We start from the raw sequence: 20,371 nt of genomic DNA, 5'->3' as shown, positions 1-20,371 counted from the left end.
TTCATATGCACTAGCTATAATGTATTCACATCTTCTATTTAGAATACAGGATGCATCTAGAGATCACTAACAAACTGGCTGGTGGCTATATGGGTACACATGTATGTCTAGGGGTTTACGTGGCTTAAGTCATTAATAATGTCTGCAGTCACATTGCTGTAAGAAGCCTGAAGGACAGCCTCCATCCCAAAACTACATGGGAGTTTTTCATATCAGCAGAAAAAAATTAATCAAATAAATGTTGCAAAGTGGGGGGGGGGGGCGGAATCTTGTTGACGTTCCTGGGGAAAAACTTCAAGTGCATTGGGAGTGATCCTGTGGACACATTTACCTATGCTGACGATAGAAGCTCCTTCAGCTCCCACTAGTTATCATTTCTCATTATGTAGCAATAAGGTACAAAATGGTCCTTCCTGGGAAGCTCCCAATACCACTTGCATAAAAGACCGTAGGATTTCCTTACAGCACCTAATCTATCTGAGTGTGAGAGATGTTAACAAGGGTAGTACAGATATCAGTGCTGGGTGTTTGAAGCAGCCTGGAATTCTACCCAAAACACTGTAGATGCATTCTCAGAATACCATACAACACTAAAGACATAACCTTTGATAATCCAACAGGTACAACAAGAACAATCAACGTAGTAAAAATAGATTATTTCTACATATCTACAGCTACCAGTATTTTTACATCTTTCCTAAAGAAAAGGTGATTATTAAAAAAAATTATTTTGTATTTTTTGGACTTTGTTTTACTGTTGCTAAGCAGGCTTCAACAGCAACTGGAAGTCAGATTTTTTTTTTCCAAACAGCAGGCTATTGAGGCCAAAATTAACTTCCTAAACTTGTAGTTATTGACGAAAGACTATTCAGGACAATAAAATTAACCAAAACAGGTAATCAAAGTTAAGAAAGAAATGACAAATTATACAGAAAAAAAATATATTGCATGCTGTGGAAAAATAATGACTTATGAAAAATTTAAACATTCTACACTCTTTAACTCTTAAAATCCACAGAAAGTTCTCAGAGTTTTTGAAATAAGAAAAGTACCTTATTACTGTCATTTTCACTACATATGCACAATATGAAATACTAGTAGAAGTATAAAATTCTCCCTACTAAAATAAAAATATAATGCAACATGTATTTAAACCAGAAATCAATATACTGGTTGTATTGGCCACCAGCCACTTGTGAGTCAGTTGCTGTTATTAAAAAATATAAATTCATTTCAAGATTGGTTTATACTTACCAACTGTTTTACTAGAAGGTTCTTTCATGGTTTTCTTTAAACTCTTACATAACGGAGAATTTGTCAATAAAGAACACCTAAGTTATAAAACCAAGCACAAAAATCAATCAATGCGATAGACAAAAGTATCAGATTTGGAAAAGATATCAAAGCTCCTTTTTAGCTCTTTGTGTGCATGTGCACTCTTCCAGTACCTCAAGGGGGCCTACAGGAAAGATGGGGAGAGGCTGTTCAGTAGGGCCTGTTGTGATAGGACGAGGGGTAATGGTTTTAAAACAGAGGGAGGGACATTTAGATTAGATATTAGGAAAATTTTCTTTACACTGAGGGTGGTGGAATACTGGACAGGTTGCCCAGAGAGGTGGCAGATGCCCCATCCCTGGAAATGTTCAAAGCCAGATCGGATGATGCTCCAAGCAACCTGATCTGGTTGCTCCTTGCAGGGGGGTTGGGCTAGATGACCTTCAAAGGTGCCTTCCAACCCTAACCATTCTATGATTCTATGTGTGTATGTATATGTATGATACCAGTGAGATTTTCATAAATACAAGTAAGGCACAGTGGATTAGTTATCAGCTCAGATACCCAGCAGCTCAGACAAGCCTTGGCCCTTACTAGGTTCATGGAGCACTGCATTTACATGTTAACTCTCATTTCTAATCAGTTAATATTAACTGATGATTTTATTATAAGCATTGAAATCCGCACTTCAGTGTATATTGTAGGATTTTTATTGTCTTACAAGATGTCACAGTTTTCCTAGAAATAATTTACAGGGACATGAAGGACAAGAAAGTAGTAGCCAGCATGGATTCACCAAGGGGAAGCCATGCTTGATCAATTTCTTAAACTTCTATGATAAAATGACTGGCTTGGAAGACGAGAGGACAGCAGTAGATACTGTCTACCTTGACTTCAGGTAAGACTTTCCGCACTGTGTCCCATAAGATCCTCACAGAGAAGCTGATGAAATATGGGCTAGATCAGCACACAGTGAGATGGACTGAAACCAACTGAATAGCCAGGCCCAAACAGTAATGATCAGTAGCACAAACTCTAGTTGGAGGCCAGTAACTAGTGGAGTACCCTAGGAGTCAATACTTGGCCCAATTCCGTTCGACATCTACATTAATAATCCCAATGAAGAGCAGAGTGTACCCTCACCATGTTTGCTGACGACACAAAACTGAGAGGAGTGTCTGATACACCAGAAGGTTGTGCTGCCATCCAGAGAGACATCCACAGGCGGGAGAAATGGGCTGACAATAACCCAGTGAAGTTCAACAAGGGGAAGTGCAAAGTCCTGCAGCAGGGGAGGAACAACCCTAGGCACCAGTATATGGCTGTAAGGAAGACTCTAGACGCAGGCTCTGGTGCCCAGTGAAAAGACAAGAGGCAATGGGCAAAAATTGAAATACAGAAGGTTCTGTCTGAACTCCACGAAATGCTTTTTTACTGTGAGGGTGACTCAGCACTATCACAGGTTACCCAGAGAGGTTGTGGTGTCTCCCTTTCTGGAAATATTCAAAAGCTATTTGGACATGGTGCTGGGCAACTGATTCTAAGTGGCCCTGTTTGAGCGGGGTGGTTGGACAAGGTGACCTGCAAAGGTGCCTTACAACCTCAATCATTCTGTGATTCTGTAATTTCTCCCACTCAATACAACTAAAGCACGACAGGAAAACAAGTAAAATAAAACCATATCGACAAATAGCACAGTGCAAAACCATGTGATGCACTTCAGTGTCAGGAAAACAAATGGATAATCCAACTCAGAAGAAAAAACATTTAGTTATTCTGTACCTAGCAATAACCGATAGACTGTTCTCATTTCCACATAGGAGAAAATCACTCTGCTGAGTTCTCACCAGTGCAGCAAGGTTAACTTCCAACACTGCAATCATATCTTCAAACATTGAGGTGATCAAGCATAAAACCTGCAGCAATTATACCATAAAATAACAGTCCATTTACTTCATAATTCAAGCTCCAACACTAAAGCATTTATAATGGAAAATTAAATCACTTTCTGTCATTTATGAAAATTAGTCAAAAATATCCATGGGTTTAGTCTTGCAGAGCATTAAAAAGGAAAAAGTGGTTAATGCTATCCTTAAAAAATATGCTAATGTTGCTTAAATGTGTGTCTTAACAGAGTTGCATACGTAACAGTCACAGAAATTCCAATATCTTCTACAAGAGAGAGATTTCTGCAGTAAGAGTTGCAAGAAAAGAAACATAGAATAGTCTCCATTGGAAGCTGTCATAGTTTAGTCCCACTCAGGACCAAGCTATGCAGTCTCTCTCTCACTCCCCTCACCCTCTGAGGGAATAGGCAGAGATAATATAAGAGAAAAGTCTCAAGGTTCGAGATAAGGACAGGGAGAGATGATTCAAGTTACTGTTACGGGCAAAATAGAGTCTACGTGGGGAAAACTACTTGTTTATTATTAAAACCAAAGCAGGAGAACGTAGAAGAGAACAAAACAACTTTCCCCCACCTCTCCCTCTTCCCAGGCTACACTATATTCAATTATCTCTACCTCCTTCCCCCTGAGTGGCACAGGGGTGAAGAGGGAATGGGGGTTATGGACAGTTCATCACTTGTCACTTTACGCCGCTCATTCCTCCTTGGAGGAAGAACTCCTCACATTCCTCCCCTGCTCCAGCGGGAGGTCCCTCCCACTGGCACAGTCCTTCATGAACTGCTCCAATGTGGGTCATTTTTCCAAGGGGTGCAATCCCTCCAGAATGGCTGCCCCAGTGTAGGCCCTCCATGGACCATGGCCTCCTTTGGACATCTGCTTGCCCTGACATGGGGTCCTCAATGGGCTACAGGTGGATCTCTGGTCCTCCATGGGCTGCTGGGGAACAGCCTGCTTCACCATGGGCTGCAACACGGGCTGCAGGGGAATCTCTGCTGAGAGTAACATTAGTCCTCCTCCTCCTTCTTCACTGACCTTGGCGTCTGCAGCCATTCCTCTCACAAAAAATTCTTCACAACAGGCTGGCAGATGCCTCTCAGTTCTCTTCACACCTCATCTCCTCTCCACTTCTTGCAGCCGGGTCAGGCCAAGTCGGGCCCAGTCGGCTGCCTGGCGGGAGGCCAGAGGGTGAGGCCTGCAAGGCCCACAAGGCTTGCGCCTCCCCCTCTCTGCCCCCGCTCAGCTTCTTCACATCTTCTCTTCTTTTTTTTTTTTCTGTTTTCCCCTTCTTAAATATGTTATCACAGAGGCGTTATCAGGGAACATTCTGCTACCAATTGGCTTGGCCCTGGCCAGCGGCGCGTCCGCCCAAGACCCTGCCGAGTCCACCAGACAAAGGGAAAACTTCTAGCAGCTCCTCACAGAAGCTGCCACCATATCCCCCTCTCACTAAACAAAACCAATGCAAGCATACATGGAAGAAGGACTGGTTTCAGAGACATGCTGAGAACATGCTAAGAGCTGAATTTAAAACAAAATCCTTCTTAATAACAAAACACTGCTATGTCAAACATGTAGGAAGGCCTAAAGTGAGCTCAGTTCTGTAGGAAAACTGGAACTTCAAAAATGGAGTATATAGACAAAAATGCTTTTCTTTTCCTTAAAAGTACTTTCAGTGACTTTCCACAGAAATTTTCTCACAACTCAAATAGTCTTCACAGATTTCTTGGAAAGATTCAAAAGCAGTTCATCCTAACATGTTTGAGAAACTAGACATAACAATGCTTACATATTTTTTTCCCCTAAAAGATTGCCTCTGCTCCCCCAATGGTCATTCTTACATTCAAGGTACATACTGAACACTATAAAAAACAATTCACCTTTTGCTTATTAATCACTTTGGATAGTATACAAACTGTGAGAGCTTTAAAACTACCCAGCTATTTAAACCAGTGGATTCCATAAAGATGAATCAACTCTCTCCAGAGAAACCACTGTGTAATTTACATCAAGCAACACAAATGTGTACATTAATCTGTAAACAAAATGCATAATTAATATTTATTAAAAATAACAGGAAATGTAAACATTAATTAAATCAATGTTTCCTGTATACTCACCTTTCCATTAACTGCCTTCCTTGTTAATGCACATGATCCGGCAAACCGAATGCTAAGGTCACTGTAATCTTTACCAAAGAAAATATAGCACTATAAAATTGTATTTGCATTCTGAAAGAAAAAACTGTCATCTTTAAGACAAGGAAAAAAAGTTATTTATACTAATTTGACACCATCATAATCCACCGTCTTCAATGTATATCCTTCTAGCTTAGCCTCACATTGTAAAGAAGGAGTAGAATAATATTCCTTGTATTTAACACTCATGAACTGCAAAATCCATTGCTAGCCACTATAGAAATCTAGTGCTGACACATCTTCCGAGATAAGCCAGCAGTGCCAGAAAAGCATACAATAATTAATTAGAAGAAACATTTTTTAAAAAACACTTTGTTTCTACTGTATTCTGCTATTTCACAAACTAATTCTTATACTATTTATATCATACAACAAAGGAAAGCAATCACATTATGGTGTAGTCAGATATCTTATAATCATACCTTTGTAAGATAAAAAAGCTTCTAATTCAAAGTTCGCCAAATTAATTATGAAGAAGCCAGTAGAGCTTCCTATCCAAAAATAGCTAGTATTCAGGGCAGAATATCTATTAAAAAAAAAAGGAGAAAAAGTGATCTGAGTATGATACATAAGTTTTTCTTATTACCATACAAGACACAGATTTTTTTTAAAATCTGTAGCTCAAAGTAAAACATTTCAACCAAAATGGTGAAGTTTTGAAAACTAAGAACAGAACACAGTCCTTGATTTTAGGTAAGTGCTCATGGCAAGTCTAAAACAGCATAGGAAACATTTTTCTTCAAAAATTACTGTGGTTTTGTAATAGTTGGGAGATGCTGTAAAAGCATGGTATACACGAAGAGTAAATTCAAACAAAGAGGCAAATCCACATATATTCTTACTTTTACCACCTGTAACATGAACTCACAAAAAATAGTGAAATTTAGGTCTGTTTGTACATAGTTATAGTACAACAGAAAAAATAGCACAAACTAAGGGGAAAAAAAAAAAACAGGCAAGTCTGGTTTCTGTCTCAGTCTGTGTTTAGTGGTAGTATTGCAGTTAGGTAATGAAATCCAACCTTTACAAACACCACAGAGTAGACTGACTGGTTACACTTTCAGTCAACACCCTCACAGAAGAAAAATGCTATCAAGCATAAGATGATTATAACAAAATAACAGTTGTCATTCTCAAAAACTAAAAATCTTTTGATGCCACAGTAAATAAAAATTGATATCAACATTTTAATAAATTTTCCAAATAAGAGTTTTTTATTGGTTTTATTTGTAAAGTCAGACCACAAGAGTTGAAGTAAGGGTATGAAACATATAAAACTGAAACTTGGCATAAAAAGACTTACCACAGTAGCTTAATACTTTTTTTAATTTAAAAAAAAAAAAAAAAAGAAAACAAAAAAAAACCCTAAACAAAACAAAAAACCCACCAGAAACAGTCAAATACTTTGGAAAGCTGACTGGAAAGTCTGTTTCAATTCTGGTTTGTGATACTTGTATGTGCTCTGTATAGTTTTATTTGTGGTTTGCACTACTTTCACGCACGGCAGTAACAGACTGATTTAATTTGTGAATTCTTTGAATTATTTATAAAGAAGTGGCACTATCAAGTTATTATGAACAATGAATGACATCAAGTGATATGTACAGGAAGTTGGTCTCACGCTCACTTTACAATAATAAAATACCATCCATTGTGATGAAATTACTCCATGTCAAAAAGCTTAGGGCAGTATGAGACCTGTAATTTTTTGGGCATCAGTGTTGCAAAAGTGTTTCATTGTTGAATTTCACAGCAGGCAGGAAAAGTGGCAAATCGGGAACTGCTCAGTTGTTCAGACAAATCTGAACCATCTGCTAAAACCAATACATGGTAATTTAAAAATTAAACAGAAAAATACTTCTCAATAAAAAAATTCTAAAGACAAAAGATAATTGAACTAGATTAACAGTAAGAATTTAATGGTCATGGTTGTTTATAAGCAAACAAACCCTTCAACTATGATGTGATAACTGAAATGGTAAATAGTCCTTAGATGTCCAATGCCAGGCAGTATCAGGTGGGTGTTGGAAAGCGATATTATCTGAATTCAAAAAATTATTTCAGTTAACCTATAACTGTGAATCCATTTCAGGCAATCATGTCCAAAAAGGGCATTGAAAAAGGAGATGGAATTTCAGGAAAGAAATGCAATGTGAGGATTAATTAATTTAAGTATCCCTCCTCTACCTGGCCAATCCATTCCATGGGAAGGAGTAAAAACATCATGCTTCAAAATGCCTGTCTCGGATATAATTTTGTCTACAACAGGTTATGTAGTTCAAAAGTTTGGAAGGCAAACTGACACGGGCACACAATGACTGCATCAGACTTACTTCCTCAGGAAAGCAAAGTAAAAATAAATTTGCCTTTTTAATTCTAATTAGCTTCTTAATTATTTTAAACTGATCTTCTCTGATCAACTGGTATCAATAGATGCTAAAATAGATGTTCCCATTGCCATTTTAACAAAATTATTTTTCAGACTAGAAAACAGTTTTAACTTTGTATCAGTTTGTGTTATATTATCTGACTAAGAGTAGGACACCAAAAACTTGCAAATCACTAAATGCTTTCTTTGATTTTCCTATTGCATTAAAAAAAAAATAGTAAGTTGCAGTGAAAATAATGCAAAAACCAACAGGAACTCCTAGGAATAAATTCCAGCTGAATGCGTGGTGGTATTTTAAAGGACTTACATGCTTTCTTCATTATGGAAACATACTAAAGAGTCACAGTGTTCAATTAAGAGGATAGGCAATGATGTTTCCACTGATCCTTCTGGTCTCGTGCTTTTTGTTTTGCAAAGCTTAGAAGTATTTTGCCCTTCACCTAAGAAAGATAATAAACAATACCAGCTATCAACAAATAATGAAATAAGGGAAACAGATAGGGTTTAACAGCAAATTGAAAATAGTAAAGTAGCATGAACTAAGACCACACACAAGAAGCTTCTATCTGAAAAGATGGATATATCCTAAGAGCCACCTCTCTTGAAATCTCTTTCCTCATTAGCATGTTATTTTTAGTGCCATCATCCTTCAAATACCTAGAGATAAAATACAAAGTGCCTACTTCAGGACTGAAAAGGAGTTGGCAGAATGTAGGTGACAAAAAAAAAAGTGACTCTGAAAGCCATATTCCAACAACTGGGTACTTTTCCACTTAGCCTGAAAAGTCTCTTGACACTAAAGTTACGAGAAAATTCAAAAACAAGATGAAAAGCCACCTCAGTTTCACCTTCCCAAGGAGTCTCCAATCTATCATGCACATGCAGTTCACACCTAGGAACTACTAGTACCGAATTCAGCATTAGACACAGACACGACATCACTCTCTTTCAAACATCCAAAGACGAAAGTGACATCCATATATTTTAAATAATAACAAGTAACATAGCAGTCTTTCTCATTAGGTTAGGAGCTTAGGATTACTGAAGCTGGACCACTAGGTAGCTAAGAATACAAGTGTCGTTGGAGTCAGAAAAAGAGACAACAAGGGAAACCAGATCTCCCTTTCCCTAAAGAAAGCCCCCTCTTGCTTGCCTTTAGGAGAACCTCAACTCACTTCAGCTAGTGTGCACATAGTTTGAATGCCTCATTTGGGAACATGGAATCACCTTGCTAAGGTTACCAGTGCTGTCTTTAAAGACTTATAAGTAGTCTGTGTTATACCACTAGAAATACCACAGCCAGAGAAACATCATATCATGGAGGTACAGTTGGTTTTTTTAAAAAAAAAGAGAGAGAGATTCCTAGAAGCTTCAAAGGCAACAGAGAAATGGTACTCCACTTAAACAATGGATTCATTTTTAGGCACTGATTTTGTTCTCACTAAAGCCTTGGGGAATGAATTCAATAAAACAGAAATACTTAATAGTTCACATCATGCAATGTTTTATAAGCAGATGCATTGGCCAAGATTTTATTACAGACATACATGCACAATTCTTTCCAGATATGTCAAATAATTATTTCCAGATATGTCAATATCCAACTTCATATCAGCTCCAGTAAGAATCCCATGCCACAATCTGAGACTCATAACTCTATCACTTACAATAAATACTCATGGTATAAAAAGCACACACTCAGTAGCCAATAACAACTAGAATATACCACAAACAGCATTCTAGAAGCACTGTGCTACCTATTTCTGTTCCAGATTTCCTCACTTTATTACAGAATTTCTCTTGCTCTTTCTTTAAGTTGATATGTGCTATGCAACGGTAATTATGATCACTGATTAAACTGAAGATCCAAAGCTGCAAGAAAAAGAAAAAACAATTGTAATAACCTTTCGACACTAAACATAAAGCTTACATGAGTACAAACTAAAGGTCCAATATTTAAAACTGTTGATGTAACAAATGAATTTTTTTTTCTTCTGGAATCTCACCCTCAACCAGAAATTCAATTATATGCATTTCTAAGGTTATCAAGGGATATATTCAATATTAGAAAAAGCAGCCATTATCAGTTTGAACTGCACATCTAATCCCCACATGTTCATGTCTTTCAAAAAAACTCCTCATGAACTATTTCCCACAATTAAAAATCACAGGTAACCTGCATGTAATTGTTCACTGGCTCATGTACATTAATTTCATTTATACCCTTCTCTTTTTAGGCATCACTATAGTTAAATCTTTCATTTTCTTCACAATTCACTGAACAGTAACACTGAAGGAAAACAGCTGTAAAATCTCATGGAAATATATTCTTAACATTAAAGAGGAGGTGAATATGCATATTCACATATTTTACATTTTGATTACAATTCCAACATGCTGAAATCATATTCTCTTCCATTTATTGTCAAGTGTTTCATTTCTTGGCCATAGTAGGAGAATCCCATTTTCCCACCTTTTTTCTTTTAAAACAGATATATTTGTAGCCTCTCAGTGCACTCTTCTTATGTAATCACTGATTGTGCTCTTAAAATCTTTCCTGGCTTTCAGGAAAACATTTCCGTTTTGTAATAGTGTTCTTAGATACCATATATTGTTTATGCTCAAAGCATTGAATTATGCTTGTGAAAATAACTGTTGTAACAGTTCGAAACATGTATGCAGATTGTGAAGCTTTTTTATAGATACATTAATAACAGTTGACTGTTTTGACATAGAGACTAAGTTGATTGGGTAATCCTTACCTGTCCCTCAGCACATCCAGTGATAATTTGTTTATTTCCTTCATCAATTAGCAGACTTAGCAAAGGAAATGCTGCTTCAAAAAAAAATAAAATTATTTCCAGATAGACACAAATCAGACATTTAATTAAAATACAGTATTCAAAATTGGATCCTCCTATTCATAAAGACAGGTGAAAAAAACTCTTACTGCAATTCTTACGGTCGAACAATGCTTTGTGCGCCTCAGCCTTGGTGTTACTAAGGGCTTTCTATTTGCAGGTCTGAGGCCTGTCTTTCACCCAAGCTGCCATAGCAGTGGTTTTCTGTAGCCTTACACCCAAGCTGCTGTGGCATGGTTTTCAGAGCCGCTGCGGCAGTAGGTTTCTCTAGTTGTTCCCATGCTGTTATTTTCATGGCCTTGCACCTGCAAACCTTGATATTGCAGTTAAGGCAAGTTTTCTGGGAAGCAACTGCGACAGGCAATGAGGGGGGAATCACCCTTTCTTCTTTTCCTTTCCTACCACATGGTTTTAGCTTTTAGTTTACATGAGGTCATCCAATAATATGTATGCACAAAGCTTAACAACCAGTCTCCACACATGCACTCCCAGTGTGCTCCAGTCACCATTAACAGTACCACGTGCAGAAACAACCAAAGGGGATTTTGAGCAGGTCCTGCTGAGAACTGTATGGTTTCTGGAGGACAGTACACCAAAACTATCTACACAGAAGTGCACTTTAAAGGAAAATATATTTACCACTGGCTTTAAAGGATAATAAGCTTACTACTACCTAGTCTACTAGGAGTATTTTCACTAAATTGACTAAATACTTCTATAATAATTTTATATTACTGTTTAGAGAGAGGATTTTCTTCCCATGAAAAAGTATATATAAAAATAAAACTTACCCGTTAATACTGCTGACTGATATATTAACTGGCTGGTAGAATAGTCCCATACCTTTAGGGGGGGGAGGGGAAAAAAAAGGAAAGATGGGCACCTAGCTCTTTAAGGAAAACACAGACCTTAATGGCCATCATGTGGTGAAAACTGAGAAATGCAACCATTGAAAGTGATGCAATATGGTCAGGATATTTTTCACCTTTTTTTTTCTAACTGCACAGGGCTTTGTTCAGTTGATAAGCATCCATAGTGAAAAAGGTGAAACCTGGTATGGATACACAAAGTAATTCGAAGTACTTATTATCATCTTGGCTTAGGTTGATCTCTTGGTGACTTAAGCTAAATTAATGAAAAGCCATACCTGAACTGGTTCTAGATTTCCCACAGGGAGCACTATTTTTATATTGGGCTCTGGGATAAGAGGTCTTTATTAATAATAATGATACTTATTATGATCTCTAGGCCCACATGTAAGTCAACTTTCACTGTTAACATATTAACATGTTTCCAAGTGATGCATTCTATGCTTAATAGTTAATTAAGGAAGCTAAATAAAACCAAATTTTCCCTCTCATGTTGTTACTTCTATGACCCTTCCTCTCTACAACTACTTCCACTACATTTATCATAGCTATCATAGCTGGGATGGAAAAAATCACAGCCAGACAGTCACTGCTTTCTGAACGTGGCTGTGAACCGTCGCTTAGCTCCCAAGCTTTTATCTTTGTTCAAGTTTCGTTTCGCTCTGAATGTAAACATCATTTTTCTGAAAAGTTGTTTCCTAAGATCTTGTTCCACAAATTTATGTGAAGAGGTTCTCGTCTGTTTCACTTCTTTAGCCAAGTAAAAAGGCTAGGGGAGCATAAGGTTTTGGACATTGCAAGTCCTGCAATCACAGGAGCCAGCTATCATAGACTCTAGCATGGCTGCTCTGAGAGAATTACCCCAGATCTGCAGAATCAGGCAGAGGAAATAAAACCTGAAGACTGACTTACTAAATTATCTGAGAGACTTGCAAAATATTTTCATTTGATTATCATTTTAGTCCTAGCATTTATCAAGGTTAAAAAAACCCCACAACTTATTCATTAGGATTTTGTATAATTTATCAAGTCTTTATTACCTATATAGATATTTTCCTTTGGTCATTTTCATCTTGACTTAATTTCTTAGATCAACATAAACTAAAGAAGAAACAATCAATCAGAAAGTCAGAACTATTAATATTTCCTAAAATTCCAATTCAATCTTTGCTTTTTTTTTTTTTGTCCAAGACTAGGACAAAATAACATTTTCTCCAGAACAGAGAGTTACATAAAAATTAAATTTAAGAAAAAAAAAAAAAAAAAAGTTGGCCTATGTTTAGTATCACACAGAGGATAATCAGTAGTAGACTAGACTGTATATAACCAAGGTACCAACCCCAGTATTTCCTGGAAGATACTGGGTTCACCCGGGTTCCTTGTTTCCCCTTACTGTCTAAGTTGTCTTCAATGGTTGTCATGTACAGTAGCAGCAATACATAACGCCATCATATAAAATGTTGTCTGGCAAAAAATCCTACCAGTATGCAATAAACCAGCCATTGCATGCAATAACCCGGACGAATACTCCCAAAAGGGAAAATTTCAATCAATGTCAGCACACTCAAAGTGAAATGCTTTAATTCAGTTCAGCATACCTGAAACATTTCAGTTACAGTCAAAGTGATCAAAATATTTTATTTCTATTTGCCAGATGATAATAATCACCAAAGTTAACATTTCACTGTAGAAAGTTTTGAATACACAAAACCTGCATTGTTCCTTTTAAAAGGAGCAATTAATTTTTACAATAATTTCCCAAGCAACTCTAAGAACAATGTCCTGATCTCTATAAAGTCAAAGATTATGATTCTATGATTTCTTGCTTAATCTTCAGAAAATATTTAATGGGAAAAACAGACTACTTCACATATTCACTAAATAAGTTTTTTTAAAATGAAGCTCTACAGTTTCCTTGCCTTAAAGGTTCTGTCTTCTGACACTGATATAAGCATACTTTTCTCCCATGAGCAAAACTCAGCAGCAGTCACTGGAGCCAGATGTCCATGCAATTCAGCTAGTATGGCTTCATTCTGTGATCAGTCAATTCAAAATAGAAGCAGATTAGATTTCAAAGTAAAAATGACCACTAGTTAAATGTTTTCATAATTAATAACTGTTGCCAAAAATTGTCAGATTTGGATTCATAATATTAATTCAATAAGATTTTTCTAATTGAAACTGAAGCCCTTTATATCATTCTGCTTGCAAAACCACTACACATTACATTTGCTTCTTCAGAATTAATTATATTGGAGTAATTTTTCAGATGTCCTCAGAATATTTTCTTCTTCGAAGTTATTGAGATATTGTTTCTTTTCAACTTTTTAAATCTAGTCTTCTATCTGGTACATGATACATTATCAAGCAGCAGTTCATACTTATATTCACCTGTCTGAGAAAAATGAATGCTTTGGCTTAATTATACGGACATTTCTGTATCATGACTTTATCTGAAAGTTAATAAGTTAAAGAAAGCACCAAGGCTACAAAGAATGGTATCTCACCTTTGCACTTAACATGTAGATCTGATTTCCAGCACATACTGCCACTTGCTGATCATCCGGGCTAAATTTTACATGAAGCACCATTCCCAAAAGAGTTCCTATAACAATTCCTTGAGGTGTTAACCCTGCAGCAATTTTATTGTTAATGAGACTCAATGAAATATAAAACTGGTGCAGTGAGATTCTTAGAAACTTTGCATAGCAGTTATCTAAGCACAGAGCTATCCGTATTTCTGTCAGGAACACGGACAGAACAACCCATAGTTTAACTATACCAGGCCATTGGAAAGTAAAGCACAGAGCTATGCACCAGCAGGATTCCTCCATCTGCCTTGTTCCCTAGACATGATCTGGTACTCTTTGAGATACTAGTAATGAGTGTGCCCACCCAATCCTACTTCCATCAAAAACTGCCAGGGACAGGATTTTTGGAGCACGGTGACATGCCCAAGGAACTCAGTAGTGCCACGTTCATTTTGGAGGCAAGAAATCCCGACTGAAGCCCAGCAAAACAGGGGTCTGAAAAAATACTTCCAGGAGAATATCCCAGCTGCTCAGCCATCAAGCAAGGGGTATTTTCCTTCTCTTGGTTTGAATTCTTCTGTGGGAAAGGGCTGAAAGAGGAAGTACACCACTAAATATCAGTACAGAGTCGGATGATAAGGCTAGCTTTGAGAACAGGCTCACGTTCCATTCCTCTCATCACGATTTCATTCTGGCCATCTCACTGGTTCAAGCAGGCTGGTTTCTGCAGATCTCTATTCTACGATGCTTCCTTTAACAATGTGAGGAGGTTTTGGACATCTCATTAAACTTTAGGATTTCATAGGCAACAAATTAACTAGGATACAGGCACAACAACTATACATGTCCTTTTCTAGGTTTCATCCTAGAAGCTGCAGAGTCTTTCTACAACTTATTAATGTGTCAAGATCTATGAGGATGGAGAGATGGATCACACAAAAAAAAACCTCCTTAACTACTTTGATACAGTTGATAAATACAATCAGAGAAAACATGCCAAGATAGTGCAGAGCACAGTCTGGGGAGAGAAAGATCTCTAACTACAGGTAACAAAGAGAAAACTTTTAATAGTGTTGGACAATGTCATGCAACTCTCAACACTGAGACCAAAGGGAAGTTGTAATCTCTCTCATTTATCACGCCATAACAATCTATTTTGGACAGAGTGTTATTGGGACTCCAGTGAGTCATGACTCTGGGATTCTATCTCTCGTTCTTTCTCTTCCATTATTCCTCTGTTTTCCAATGGATTTAAGCTTGAAGAGGAGTTAGCACTGCTCCCTAGAATCTAACTCCGTTGGTTGAAGCTCCAATCCAAGAGGGTGGCTGGGATACTAGAACTTCTGCTTTCTTTGTGTATTGATGTGTCATCACAACTCTCTTTCACTCATGCACTCTCCTCCCAAATCAGATACTGACATTGCTCCTCCACACACTTGAGAACAGTGTTCCAGACAGAGGCAGAAGGAGAGGCAGGACCAGACAAAGCAGGATGTCAAACACTAGTTTTACAGGTACTCCAGAAAAGGCAGCAGTTAGCTATTTTGGCATTGCATGTTTAGTTATGCAGTGCTGCTATGATTAAACATCTTCCTCTCCATTTTTTCCACGGAACTCATCAGCCTTTGCAGTGGTTCTCCGCGTGCCTCCGGCGGTTGCTAGCACCGCCCTGTCCCCGCACAGCACCACGGCCAGCTCCCGGGGCCGCCCCTGCCCCCCCAGCTCCCCGCCCCCAGCACAGCCTCCGCCGTGGGGGCTGCACCGGCGGGTGTCAACGTGGGGTCTTCTGGGGAGGTGAGATGACCGGCCTAGCTGGACTACTGGCCTGGTTCGGCTTGGCACTCCCCAGGAAGAGGAACAGAGCATAAAGCGCAATTTATCACTGCCGGGGCTGCTGAGTCTGAGCGGCTAATGCACGCTACTCTGAAATAACAATCTTTTTACAGAAGCAGTAGTGGAAGAAAAGGAGGTGTTGGGGGTTGTCTTCTAAGGTGGCCGCTGCTTGGAGACTGTCTGGGCATTGGTCTGCCTGTAGGAGGTGGTGAGTGATTGCCTTTGCATCACTTCTTTTTTGTCCCTGCTCCTTGCAGGGGGTTGCACTAGATGACCTTTAAAGGTCCCTTCAAACCCAAACTATTCTATGATTCTATGATTCTATATATAATATATATGTATGTTATATAAATGGTACTCTACCTTCTTGCACCTTCTCTATGCATTCATCAAGATTCCACACTATCACATGTTCACAAGACGCAGAGCAGACAAGAAGTGGATTGGTTTTATTTCCAAAGGACACTGCAGAAATTGAGTAATGATGTCCTGACAAACGTAACGGCTTATAAATTAAGATAAAGAAGACATAAATGAGTCACTTCAAACTAAGATTATGAACCATTTAAAATTACAGATGGATAATGTACATGCAATTAACAAAACAATAGCTATTTTTTCTTTATTGTTTCAAAATCGCTTAATAAGCTACAATGTAGCTGCAGTAGGTTTGGCTGGGATGGAGTTAACTTCCTTCATAGCTGCTTGCATGCTGCAGTGCTTTGGATTTTGTGACAAAAACAGTGCTGACAACACACCAATGTCTCGGGTGCTGCCAAGCACTGCTTGCACAGCATGAAGGCTTTCTCTTTTTCCCACTCTGTCCCAGGCATCCCATCCCCAGCAAACAGGCGAGGGGTGCACAAGGGACCGGGAGAGGACACAGCTGGACCAGCTGACCCAAACTGGCAAATTCCTCGCCATATGATGTTGTGCTCAGCAATAAACTGGGGGAATGGATGAAGATGATGTTGGGGGGGCTGGGAGATTGTCTTCTATGGTTGCTATTGCTCGAAGCCTATATGAGGCCTGCTCTGCTTGTAGGAGGTGGTGAGTGATTGCCTTTGTATCACTTCTTGTTCCCTCTTTCCTTCAGTCGTTAAACTATCTTTATCTTGACCCACAACTTATCACTTCTGCCCATCCAATTCTCTCCCCAACCTTGCTGGGAAGGAGTGAGCAGGAGACTGAGTGGTGGTTTAGCTGCCAGCCAGGGTCAGCCCACCACAACAGCTTATATTACTCTTGTCACAACAATGAAGCTCATAACAAATTCTAGTACCTTCCCAGCATTAAAGTAAAACCTGACCCTCCTACACTACCCCCAAATATTTTGTTTATATAGTCCTTTTTTGCTTCCTTCTGAAAAGGCAGCCTATGAAGGGATATACCTCTCCTAGGAGGACACCTCATATGTCCTGTGAGAACATATCTCTCCTATGAGGACAAGCTGAGAGAGTTGGGGCTGTTCAGCCTGGAGAAGAGGAGGCTCTGGGGAGACCTTATAGCGGCCTTCCAGTACCTCAAGGGAACCTACACGAAAGGTGGGGAGAAACACTTCAGTAGGGCCCGTTGTGATAGGACAAGGGGCAATGGTTTTAAAATAAAGGGAGGAAGATTCAGAGTTGATACCAGGAATTTTTTTTTTACACTGACGGTGTTAGAACACTGGAGCAGGTTGCCCAGAGAGGTGGTGGATGCCCCATCCCTGGAAACATTCAAGGCCAGGTTGGACGGGGCTCTGAGCAACCTGATCTAGTCAGGGATGTCCCTGCTCCTTGCAGGGGGCTTGGACTAGATGACCTTTGAAGGTCCCTTCCAACCCTAACCATTCTATGATTCTATATTCTGGTTTTACCTGAGCAGTTGCTGTGTTCCAGATGCATAACTCATTTCGATTCAAAGGGAAAGCACAGTGATGGTGACTACACGCCAGCTGAACAAGGCACTCTGATAGTTTGGATTTAAACAAGCGCTTTTCGCAGACAACGTCAGGATTGCAGCTTCCTCCAGAGGAACAACGGGCCCCGCCGCCTTCCATCCCACGGCGGAAAGAGGCCCCGCCGAGCAGCGCAGGGGCTCCGGCCCAGCCTCACCTGACAGCGCGGGGGTCCCAGGGCCACAGCGGCTGCCGCCGGGGCACCCTTGGGCGGGGAGGCGGCGGGGTCCGCCAGGCTCCGCGCCCCCAGGACGGGACAACGCGGCCCTCGCCCTGCCCGGCCCCACCGCCCCGTAACCAGGGCAGCGACGCCGCCGACGGGTCGCCGAGAGGGACAACCTTCCCTCGCCCGCGGAGCGCGGCGGCCGCCCCCTCTCCCGGGCAACGGCTGAGCGCGGGCCGAACGGCTCCGCTGCGCCCTCCGCGGGCGCCCAGCGAAGCGCAGGCCGCGGCCGTCGGCCGTAGGCACGTGGGGCTGTTTTCCTCCAAAACATGGCGGCGTAGGCACCGGGCGTTTGCTCCCCACAGCCGGGCCCTGGGCTGCATAGAAAGCAGCACGGGCAGCGGGCCGAGGGAGGAGGTTCTCCTCCTCAGGTCGGCTCTGGTGGGACCCCACCTGCAGCTCTGGGGACACCAGCACAAGGCTGACGTGGACCCCTTGGGACAGGTGCAGAGGAGGGCCACGAGCACCTCTCCTGTGAGGACGGGCTGAGACAGCTGGGGTTGTTCAGCCTGGAGAAGAGAAGGCTCCAGGGAGACCTTACAGCAGCCTTCCAGTACCTAAAGGGGGCCTACAGGAAAGACAGGGAGAAACTTTTTACTAGGACCTGTAGGGACAGGGCAAGGAGCAACAGTGTTAAACTGAGAGAGTGTTGATTTAGACTGGACATAAGAAGGACATTTTTTACAATGGGAGTGGTCAGACACTGGGACAGGTTGCCCAGAGAAGTTGTGGATGCCCCATCCCTGGAAACATTCAAGGCCGGGTTGGACGGGGCTCTGAGCAACCAGGCATAGTGGAAGTTGCCCCTGCCCAGGGCAGGGGGGTGGACTAGATGATTGTTAAAGGTCCTTTCCAACCCAAACCGTTTTGTGTTTCTGTGATGCAGCAGGGACAGCACAGATCAGCCCATGACAGTGTGTGAAGCAGCATCACTGAAAAGTGAAACATACATCTGGCTCTCACCAAGTTTGTGGATGATGTCAAACTGAGGGGAGCAGGCACCATGGTGGTGGGCAGAGCTGGTAGTCAGAGGACTTGCCGGGCAGGAGAAACGAGCTGGTCTGTGCTGGTTTTGGCTGGGGTTGAGTTGATTTTCCTCCTAGTAGCTAGTATGGGGCTATGTTTTGGATTTGTGCTGGCAACAGTGTTGATAAGTCAGGGATGTTTTCGTTACTGCTGAGCAGTGCTGACACGGAGTCATGGCCTTTTCTGCCTCTCACACCACCCCACCAGCAAGTGGGCTGAGTGTGCACAAGAAATCAGGAGAGGACACAGTTGGGACAGCTGATCCCAACTGACCAAAGGGATATTCCATCCGTATGACATCATGCTCAGCAATAAAAGCTGGGAGGAAGAGGAAGGAAGGAGGGATGTTGAGAGTTACAGTGTTTGTCTTCCCAAGTAACCAAGTTACGTGTGATGGAGCCCTGCTTTCCTGAAGATGGTTGAACACCTGCCTGACAATGGGAAGTACTGAATGAATTCCTTGCCTTGCTTTGCTTGTGTGCATGGCCTTTGCTTTACCGATTAAACTGTCTTTATCTGAACCCATGAGTTTTCTCACTTTTACCCTTCCGACTCGCTTCCTCATCCCACTGACAGGGGAGGAGTGAGCGAGCAACAGTGTGGTGCTCATTGCCAGCTGGGGTTAAATCACGGAGTCCAACAAGAGTATGTGCAGAGTCCTTCATACAGCACAGAGTAACTCCATGGAAGAGGAAAGACTGGAGGATGGCTGGCTGGGAGGCAGCTCCACATAAAAGGATCTGGAGATCCTGCTGTAGAAGCTGAATATGAATCACCACTGCACCCTTGCAGCAGAGGCAGCCAACTGCATCGTGGGCTGTATTAGTAATAGTAGTCAGCAGGTCCCAGGAGTGATCCTTCCTCTCTTTTTGGCACTTGTAAGACCACATCTGCAGTCCTGTGTCCATTTTGGAGCTGTTGGTACCAACCCCAGTTTTGGGGTTGTTGGTACAAGAAGGATATTGACATATTGGACCAAGTCCAGTAGATGGCAACCAAGGTGGTCACGGGGCTGGATATATGGGGAGAGGCCGAGAGAACTGGGCCTCTTCAGCCTGGAGAAGAGACAGCTGGAACCTCATAATGTCCTACAGCTACCTAATTGGAAGATACAGGGAAGATGGAGCCAGACTCTTCTCAGAGGTGCACAGTCGTAAGATAAACATTCAAGGCCAAGTTGGACAGGCTCTGAGCAACCTAATCTAGTTGGAGATGTCCCTGCTCCTTGTAGGAGGGTTGGAGGACTAGATGACCTTTAAAGGTCCCTCCCAATTCAAACTATTCCATGATTCTATAAGCTGGAAACTGGGAAAATCCAATTAG

At 40.9% G+C, this 20,371-nt stretch overlaps 1 protein-coding gene across 1 annotated transcript in view; it reads right to left on the bottom strand.

Moving 5' to 3' along the window:
• The window catches only part of WDR27 (WD repeat domain 27), a 72,305-nt gene extending 54,380 nt beyond the window's left edge, over positions 1-17,925 (bottom strand). Inside the window, exons 1-12 of the mRNA XM_086744622.1 lie at positions 17,719-17,925; positions 16,224-16,365; positions 14,004-14,128; positions 13,416-13,529; positions 11,419-11,470; positions 10,529-10,602; positions 9,524-9,638; positions 8,074-8,206; positions 5,800-5,903; positions 5,300-5,367; positions 3,058-3,191; positions 1,255-1,331 (exon numbers count right to left, since the gene is read on the bottom strand). Of these exons, the coding sequence (XP_086600748.1) occupies positions 1,255-1,331; positions 3,058-3,191; positions 5,300-5,367; positions 5,800-5,903; positions 8,074-8,206; positions 9,524-9,638; positions 10,529-10,602; positions 11,419-11,470; positions 13,416-13,529; positions 14,004-14,128; positions 16,224-16,365; positions 17,719-17,901 (1,321 nt within the window). The 5' untranslated portion in view covers positions 17,902-17,925. The remainder of the gene's footprint in view (positions 1-1,254; positions 1,332-3,057; positions 3,192-5,299; positions 5,368-5,799; positions 5,904-8,073; positions 8,207-9,523; positions 9,639-10,528; positions 10,603-11,418; positions 11,471-13,415; positions 13,530-14,003; positions 14,129-16,223; positions 16,366-17,718) is intronic.
• Between the last annotated feature and the right edge of the window lie 2,446 nt (positions 17,926-20,371).

This window comes from Chlamydotis macqueenii, chromosome 3 (assembly GCF_036417535.1).
Source record: "Chlamydotis macqueenii isolate bChlMac1 chromosome 3, bChlMac1.mat, whole genome shotgun sequence".
NCBI classification, from domain to species: Eukaryota; Metazoa; Chordata; class Aves; order Otidiformes; family Otididae; genus Chlamydotis; species Chlamydotis macqueenii.
The sequence above is the reverse complement of the archived record's forward strand: the minus strand, read 5'-3'. Positions and strand labels throughout refer to the sequence as shown.